The sequence below is a fragment of the Neoarius graeffei genome, chromosome 27 (assembly GCF_027579695.1).
Source record: "Neoarius graeffei isolate fNeoGra1 chromosome 27, fNeoGra1.pri, whole genome shotgun sequence".
Lineage (NCBI taxonomy): Eukaryota > Metazoa > Chordata > Actinopteri > Siluriformes > Ariidae > Neoarius > Neoarius graeffei.
In genome coordinates this window covers 40,971,585-40,981,066 of record NC_083595.1, presented here as the reverse complement: position 1 = coordinate 40,981,066, position 9,482 = coordinate 40,971,585, and the positions used below count along the sequence as shown (strand labels likewise).

The 9,482-nt window shown below is 49.8% G+C and overlaps 1 protein-coding gene across 2 annotated transcripts in view; it reads right to left on the bottom strand.

Annotated features, from left to right (window-relative positions):
- The window catches only part of itga11a (integrin, alpha 11a), a 133,037-nt gene that overhangs the window by 58,647 nt on the left and 64,908 nt on the right, over window positions 1–9,482 (bottom strand). For both annotated transcript variants that reach the window (XM_060912055.1, XM_060912056.1), the window contains exons 11-12: window positions 7,653–7,797; window positions 5,946–6,094 (exon numbers count right to left, since the gene is read on the bottom strand). In XM_060912055.1, the coding sequence (XP_060768038.1) occupies window positions 5,946–6,094; window positions 7,653–7,797 (294 nt within the window). The remainder of the gene's footprint in view (window positions 1–5,945; window positions 6,095–7,652; window positions 7,798–9,482) is intronic.

The following is a 9,482-nucleotide window of genomic DNA, read 5'->3' as shown; positions in this document are numbered from 1 at the left end:
GATTTGTAAATTATTGCATTCCGTTTTTATTTACAATTTGTACTTTGTCCCAACTTTTTTGGTATCAGGGTTGTATAAAAATCAAATCTTTAAGTGTCAAACTGGCACAGGACAGAATATAGCAGGCTATCAGGTCATATTGGCTAGCTTGTGCTGAAAGAAAGAACCCAGACTCTCGCTTTATATATTTAACAATTATTCCATGAAATCGAGTCGTACATGAGCTGATAGCCATGTATGACAAGGCTGAGTGGAATAATTGTTTTATTCACTGGATTTTGAGAAACAGAGCATTGTTATTTTGATTTTTTGCAAATTTGATAAATAAAAACTTTATACAAAATGTCCGACAAAATCATTTCAGCTTAGGCAGACTTCTTAAAAACCTATCAGTGGCTCCAAGAATTGACTTTAGTGTTGTTTTTTTGTAGAAAGTGCCGTCTGGCTGTCATACCGAGGTATAGAATAGCTTTAGACATTTATTTAAATTCTTCCTTGGATATTTCAGTGATGTAATTTTCAAACTTCTTTGAGCTTTTGAACCAGTCTAAGAAAAATTCAACAAATTTTAATGCGTAAAGATGAAGAATGTAAACAAACTGACGAAATGACAGGAGCAATTTGTGAAAAATGCTATTGTGGCAGCGGGGGCGTGGTCAAGCGCCGGTCTGTGACAGGAGGGCGGAGTCAGGGAAGGTAAGTGGCAGAATCACGTCACCTGAGAGCAATTAACCTGTTTGTGTGTCTTCCCAGTGACTGCGCCCTATATCAGGAGCGAGAGGGAGAGCAGAAGGAGCTCAGCCCTGAACCAGATGCCGGCTGTGTGTGTCTGGGAAAGTTATTGTTGTACTGAAAAGTGTGGCAATAAAGCCATTTATAAAACCCTGATCTCTGTCCTGCCGTCCTCTGTGCTCCACCCACACGTAGGGTCTCTTACAGTGGTGCCGAAACCCGGGAAGTGGAGCACCAAACCAGCAGCCCCATGGAATCCTCCCCGTTCGCCGATCTGGTCCACGCCCTCGCCACGGCTCAGCAAAGCCAGCACCAGGCACTCGTCACGCTCCGAAAGGAGCAGGAGCAGCGCTTCGAAGCCCTGGTGCTGGCCCAGCAGGAAGATCGCGAGGCGTTCCGGCATCTCCTCGCGTCGGCGGGGTCCACCAGCGCTCCGGCCGCGGGCCCGTCTCCCCTCATTGTCACCAAGATGGGCCCGCAGGACGACCCCGAGGCGTTCATCACGTTGTTTGAACAGGTCGCCGAAGCCTCGGGGTGGCCGATGGAGCAGCGCGCGGCGCGCCTCCTCCCCCTGCTCACGGGAGAGGCACAGCTGGCCGCGCTACAGCTCCCCGCCGACCGCCGGCTGGCCTTCGCGGACCTCCGCCGGGCCGTCCTCCAGCGCGTGGGGCGCACACCGGAGCAACAGCGCCAGCGCTTCCGCGCGCTGCGACTGGAGGAAGTCGGCCGGCCGTTCGCGTTCGGCCAGCAGCTCCGGGACGCCTGCTGGCGGTGGCTGAGGGCCAACGATCGCGACGCCGAGGGAATCGTCGACCAGGTGGTACTGGAACAGTTCATCGCCCGCTTACCAGCCGGAACCGCGGAGTGGGTCCAGTGCCACCGCCCGGCGTCGCTGGATCAGGCAGTCGAGCTGGCGGAGGATCATCTGGCGGCTGTCCCGGCGGCAGGACAGCGGATGGCATCTCTTCTCTCCTCTTCTCTCTCTCTCTCTCCCCCTCCTCCTGTGTCCTGTCCTCGCCCCATTCCCCCTCCGCGGAGGCGGGGGCCGGCACCCCCCCAGCCGGCCCGCCGCACCCGCGGTGCCCTCCCGTTTCTCCCTTCTGTGTCTGTCTCTCCCCCACCTCAGGTGAGTGAGCCCCAGATCACCGGTGCAGAGGGAAAGCCCGGGCCGGTTTGCTGGCGCTGCGGGGAACCGGGCCACCTTCAACAGCAGTGCACGGCAATGGAAGTGGGCGCGGTGGTTCGGATCCCCGACGCGCCAGAGGCCGCCCTCGATCGGGCCGGAGCGTATCGCATACCGGTGAGTATCCAAGGGGCTACATATCAGGCGTTGGTGGATTCTGGTTGTAATCAGACCTCAATTCGCCAAAGCCTGGTTCAAAACGAGGCATTGGGGGGAGCACAAGGGGTGAAGGTGTTATGTGTGCACGGGGATGTTCACAGCTACCCTTTGGTGTCGGTCCACATTATTTTCAGAGGGGAAAAATTCATAGTAAAGGCGGCGGTTAATCCTCGCCTTACCCACTCTCTAATTTTGGGGACTGATTGGCCGGGATTTCGGGGTTTAATGACACGCCTAGTCGAGAGTGGGTCCTGCCATTTGACAGGGGGAGGTCCCGGTGTCGCTTTGGCGGGAGCAGCTGTCACAGAGCCGTCTACGTCATCTCCGCGTCAGAGTGAGGAGCCGCCGGCTCCTCCTCTCTCTATTGGGGAATCCCTCGCGGATTTCCCATTAGAGCAGTCGCGAGACGAGACTCTGCGGCATGCGTTTGACCAAGTGAGAGTAATCGATGGTCAAACGCTCCAGCCGAACGCCACCCCGTCCTTCCCCTACTTCGCGATTATGAAGGATAGATTATACCGAGTGACGCAGGACACTCAAACGAAAGAGCGAGTCACGCAGCTTTTAATTCCGAAGAGCCGCCGGGAATTGGTATTCCAGGCGGCTCACTTTAATCCCATGGCTGGACACTTAGGGCAGGATAAAACACTAGCCCGGATAATGGCCCGTTTCTATTGGCCGGGGATTCGCGGCGATGTCCGTAGGTGGTGTACGGCATGCCGCGAATGCCAGTTAGTAAACCCAGCGGCCATTCCAAAAGCGCCTTTGCGCCCTCTACCGTTAATCGAGACCCCGTTTGAGAGAATTGGGATGGATCTCGTCGGGCCATTAGATCGGTCAGCACGAGGGTACCGCTTTATATTAGTTCTGGTGGACTATGCAACGCGATACCCGGAAGCAGTGCCTCTGCGCAATATCTCAGCACGCAGTATTGCAGAGGCACTCTTCCGCGTCATCTCCCGAGTTGGAATCCCGAAAGAGATTCTGACTGATCAAGGCACTACGTTTATGTCACGAACACTGCGCGAACTGTATGGGTTATTGGGGATTAAGCCGATCCGCACCAGCGTGTATCACCCACAAACGGACGGTTTAGTGGAACGATTCAACCGCACCCTCAAAAATATTATTAAAAAATTCGTAAGTGAGGACGCACGTAACTGGGATAAGTGGCTCGAACCCTTGCTGTTCTCAGTGCGAGAGGTCCCCCAAGCCTCCACGGGGTTCTCCCCGTTTGAATTATTATATGGGCGTAAGCCGCGCGGCATCCTGGACGTGCTGCGGGAAAATTGGGAGGAGGGACCTTCACAAAGTAAGAACGAAATTCAGTACGTTATGGACCTGCGCGCAAAACTCCACACGCTCACCCACCTAACTCAGGAGAATTTGCGGCAGGCCCAGGAACGGCAAGCCCGCCTGTACAACAAGGGTACGCGCCTTAGAGAGTTCACTCCGGGAGATAAGGTACTCGTACTGTTGCCCACGTCGAGCTCCAAATTGATCGCCAAGTGGCAAGGACCCTTTGAGGTCACACGGCGAGTCGGGGACGTCGACTATGAGGTGAGGCGAACGGACAGGGGTGGGGCGCTACAGATTTACCACCTCAACCTGCTTAAACTCTGGAACGAGGAGGTCCCCGTGGCGTTGGTGTCGGTAGTTCCAGAGAAGGCGGAGCTGGGGCCGGAGGTTCAAAAAGGGACATTGGCATCACGTACCTCTCCGGTCCCCTGTGGAGACCACCTCTCCCCGACCCAACTCACGGAGGTCGCCCAGTTGCAGACCGAGTTTTCGGATGTGTTCTCGCCCCTGCCCGGTCGCACTAACCTCATAGAGCACCACATAGAGACGCCCCCGGGGGTGGTAGTGCGTAGCCGCCCTTACAGGCTACCTGAACACAAAAAAAAGGTGGTTCGGGAAGAACTTCAGACCATGCTCGAAATGGGCATCGTCGAGGAGTCCTACAGTGACTGGAGCAGCCCAGTGGTCTTGGTACCCAAGGCCGACGGGTCGGTCCGGTTCTGTGTGGACTATAGAAAAGTCAACGCGGTGTCTAAATTCGACGCGTACCCAATGCCTCGTATTGATGAGTTGCTCGATCGACTCGGCACTGCTCGCTTTTATTCGACACTGGATTTAACGAAGGGATATTGGCAGATCCCCTTGACTCCACTATCCCGAGAAAAAACGGCCTTTTCCACACCGTTTGGTTTACACCAATTCGTCACCCTTCCGTTTGGGCTGTTTGGGGCCCCCGCAACGTTTCAGCGGCTGATGGACAGAGTCCTCCGCCCTCACGCCACATATGCGGCAGCATATTTAGATGACATAATCATCTATAGCAATGACTGGCAGCGGCACCTCGAACATCTGAGGGCCGTCCTTAGGTCGCTGAGGCGAGCGGGGCTCACAGCCAACCCAAAGAAGTGTGCGATTGGGCGGGTGGAAGTACGGTATCTGGGCTTCCACTTGGGCAACGGGCAGGTGCGTCCCCAAATTAATAAGACGGCAGCAATTGCGGCCTGCCCGAGGCCCAAGACCAAAAAGGGGGTGAGACAGTTCCTGGGGCTGGCTGGCTATTATCGCAGGTTTATACCTAATTATTCGGACGTCACCAGCCCGCTGACTGATCTCACTAAAAAGGGGGCACCAGATCCGGTCCAGTGGACGGAGCAGTGCCAGCGGGCTTTCTCAGAGGTAAAGGCTGCACTGTGTGGGGGGCCACTTCTACACTCCCCTGACTTTTCTCTCCCTTTTATGTTGCAGACCGATGCGTCGGACAGAGGGCTGGGGGCGGTTTTGTCCCAGGAGGTGGAGGGGGAGGACCGCCCTGTCCTGTATATCAGCAGGAAGCTGTCGGTGCGTGAGGGGCGCTACAGCACCATAGAGAAAGAGTGTCTGGCCATCAAGTGGGCGGTTCTTGCCCTCCGGTACTACCTGCTGGGGCGCCCTTTCACCCTCTGTTCGGACCACGCGCCCCTCCAGTGGCTCCACCGCATGAAAGATGCCAACGCGCGGATCACCCGTTGGTATCTGGCGCTCCAACCCTTTAATTTCAAGGTGGTCCACAGGCCGGGGGCGCAGATGGTCGTGGCGGACTTCCTCTCCCGTCAAGGGGGGGGGGAGTCGGCTGCAGGCCGGACGGCTGCCCGGCCTGAGTCGGGCGGTGGGGGTATGTGGCAGCGGGGGCGTGGTCAAGCGCCGGTCTGTGACAGGAGGGCGGAGTCAGGGAAGGTAAGTGGCAGAATCACGTCACCTGAGAGCAATTAACCTGTTTGTGTGTCTTCCCAGTGACTGCGCCCTATATCAGGAGCGAGAGGGAGAGCAGAAGGAGCTCAGCCCTGAACCAGATGCCGGCTGTGTGTGTCTGGGAAAGTTATTGTTGTACTGAAAAGTGTGGCAATAAAGCCATTTATAAAACCCTGATCTCTGTCCTGCCGTCCTCTGTGCTCCACCCACACGTAGGGTCTCTTACAGCTATAATAATAATTGTTGAAAAAAAGATACATTTTTGCCATCAAATACTTTCATTCCATATTTTCTTTCCTTTTTTTGTATTTTTTGGGGTTTTGTTTTTGAGTAGAGTTTTTATTTCATCCTCGGTTGGTTCAGCAACATGCTTGTGCCGCCATTTTGTTTTTCTCTACTCACGGTATATGAGCTAGTAGTAGAGTAGCCAATCAGAGCACGCATATCCAGTGAATGTGGATATCTATCTATCTATCTATCTATCTATCTATCTATCTATCTATCTACTGTATATCCTGTGTGTGTAAACTGGATGAACTAGAAATCCAACGTCTACGTAAAAGCATGTGTGTGTTTAAGCAATAAAACACTATCTCGCTTATACGTGTATGAGCCAGACTCCTACCTGATGTCCCTTCAGTGAATATAGGATGGTGAGCTCTCCTGTGTTCTTCAGGGTGAAGACGATCACTTTGCCCGTGTGATTAAAACGCGGGGCTCCAGCCACATACAGCTGCCCGCTTTGCGCCGACACCACTGAGGTCACTGTGTATCCTAAAACAATGATGGAAAAAAACATAACTATAAATATAATCCAGTATGATAGATCCATACAATTAAATGCACATTCTCTTTCTTCAAAGAAAGTTTATGATGCAGTCGGTACAAGACATTTATTGTAGTATTTAAAAATAACGTGTATGGAACAAATTTAGAAAATCAAATGGCAAGATGTATAAACTGTTGAGCTGTAAAAGCATTTCTACAGAACGTAGACCCAAGTCCCTGTAAACCCAATTAGACCTCTGTAATCATTCTCTCATCAGTGTCAGCCTGGCACACACAGATCTGGGAAAGATGGGACCTTCACACTTGTGAAAATGAGTGGGTACACTCGCCTTCACTGCTGAAAAGAGAGAGGGAGAGTGGGGGAGAGAGAGAGAGAAGTGATAACAGATGTTGTCTGTAGAAGATGGCAGAATTTATAGACAGAGCTGGAGCAGTGATGAAACTATACAAAGGAGTGTCCATACAACTTCTGCACATTTTAATCAGAACCAGTGACAGAATGAGAAAGAGACAGATCAGGAGGGATGACATGCAGTGAAAGGAAAACAAAAAAGAAAAATAGAGAAAAGGAAGATGTGTAAATGAGGTAGTTTATCTGAGATGTGCTTTATGGTTTCATGTTAAGCCCTTATTTTTTAAGCTTATTAAAAAGCAAGGCTGGAGCTAATTTCTTTCTAGCCCAGCCTGTAGATTCATGCTGGCTATCAGTACAAAATGCTCGTAGATGTGATCTCCATTTGGTAGGTCAGATATTTTTGAACCCATCCATCCATTATATGTAGCCACTTATCCTGTTCCACAGGGTTGCAGACAAGCTGGAGCCTATCCCAGCTGACTATGGGCGAGAGGCGGGGTACACCCTGGACAAGTCACCAGGTCATCGCAGGGCTGACACGAGACAAACAACCATTCACACCTACGGTTGATTTAGGGCCACCAATTAACCTAACCTAACCTGCATGCCTTTGACTTGTGGGGGAAACTGGAGCACCTGGAGGAAACCCACATAGACACGGGGAGAACATGCAAACTCCACACAGAAAGGCCCTCGCCGGACGCTGGGCTCGAACCCAGGACCTTCTTGCGGTGAGGCGACAGTGCTAACCACTACACCATCATGTCGCCCTAAATTAATGTTCTAAATATGATATTTATATGTCACAAAATGCATGCAAGGAAGTTTTACGCCAAAATATTAATTGAAAGTATTTTAAAAATCTGAGAAAAAAATAAAAATTTGTCTGTTTTGACCTTACTGAAGCTCAGACATGGCTCAGTGCTCCAAAATTTCAATTTGGCGGACATTTTCCAAAGCAGCTTAAAAAAATAGAGAATATAATTCAAGTCCAGAGCTGAGGTGTTGAACCTTCAGAGTTTTGCCTATGGGCCCATCAATGGTTCTTACTGACAGCCATGGGATTTGAAGTTTCCAATCACTCGCATTTTATCCACCAAGCCATTATAGCCCACACTACTAATTTTTCAGTGCACTATATAGCTGAGTCAGTGGTTTTGGCAAGTTAAGGATGAGAGAAGCCCTTACCCAAGTAAGCTCCATGATTCTTCAGCTCTTCCGGGAATTCCTGTGCGTAGGAGGACTTGGGTGGAACCACTTTACCATGCCGAGTCTCCTTTAACACGGCTCCGTTCCAATCATATGCTCCGACCGCCCCAACAAGAATCCCATCCTGCAAGCACACAATGACATCAGCTTCAGATAATCATCTCCAAGCTTGCTGTTTTCTTAACAATCAAGACACTGAACCATGATTTGTGATAGAGTGGAAACATCCATCTTGCATTTGAGATGCCAGGTCCTAAATTTTAATGACTTATGAGTGCATCTGAACCCTAATTGCTGTAATTAATTGCTATTAAAGGTCAATTATGAACCTTTGGTCAAGTTCATACTCACTGAAATGCTAATCCAATAGATATATGACTGCTTGCCATTAGAAAGTCTTATAAAGGTCATAAAATAATTCTTCCTTGACATTCCCAAACATATTTCACAATCTTCTGTCCTGTTGTATGCCATGCATGATGTCTCAGAAACAGCAAAGCTGAACTGGCTGCATGGCCACTGCACATTTTCCAGTGGTTTGTGCATAGCAAAGCACCACAAATACCCTGTAACCCACTGGAACAGTTTCTAAATCAATATTACAGTGATCCACTAACTCTCCCACTTATTCCAGGACATAATTCTTGGAAAGGTCATGCATGTGTGTGGAAGACTATTACCATGGAAACTGTGCAAACTCAAAACAATTCTGATTTGTAGTTAGGACACTTTTATTTCACCAAGGAGAAGAATGCAAACTTTAAATGCAAACCATGCATAATGACCATGACTGGAATAGTCAGCGCTCCTACAATGACTATATAAGATTATAGAACCTGAACTGTTGGGATTTCAACTTGAGAATTTACACAACAGCTGCTTAACTGCACGCGCAGGATTAACAAAATATCCTGTGCACGTCTTCTGAATGATATAACTGAGACTGCGGAACTGTCAGAGCCAGAATTCACAGACTGTGTTGACAGTGTTGACATTTTTACTTCTCAGCTTTTATGTCTTCTTGGTGCAAAGACGTAGGGTTCTCATTAAATTCAAAATAAACATGGCCATGGCCACTTCAGTGTTAAATCTAAATCCAGATACAGTTAGAGATAGCTGTCGTTTTTATCATGAGCATAGAGGAAACAAACAAACAAACAAACAAACAAACAAACAAACAAACAAACAAACAAAAAAACACTATGGATTCCTCTCATTTGAGTTGGAATTAAGATGAGACTCCCTGTGTCTGAAATCACTCGCTCGTTCACTACTCCCTACTCCTTATATAGGGAATTACTATATAGAGGACTATATTGAGGTATTTCACTCACGTGACCAAGTCATGTGAGGCTGCCATTTTGGACGTCACGGCTCGAATCAGTTTGAATGCGAGGAAGGCGACAAACGAAAAACATAAAAGAAAAAGGAGCGAGATGCAGAAAACACCTTCACTATCCAGCGACGTAGGGCATTTACAGGGCGAGCAGAGGGAGAGGTATTTGCAAAAATTGAGGTTAGCAGGCTTAGAGAACGACGTTTACCTGCTTCCACCAGGATTGTTCACTGACGTACGGAAGTACACGAAGCCCTCGTCTTTACCTGACTTCGGCCCACATGATCTGTATACCTATGTCGTTAAAAACCCATCGCCATACACAGGTACTGATCTGAAAGCGTATACGAGTTTGGATGCCTACAAATATTTAGTGTCAGGCTGGGTAACATGCCTACATCAGCGGGTCGTCCCTGGAGCCGGTGGTCGCCATCTGATTACAGCTAAGGTTTGTTCACATTTTCATTTACTTT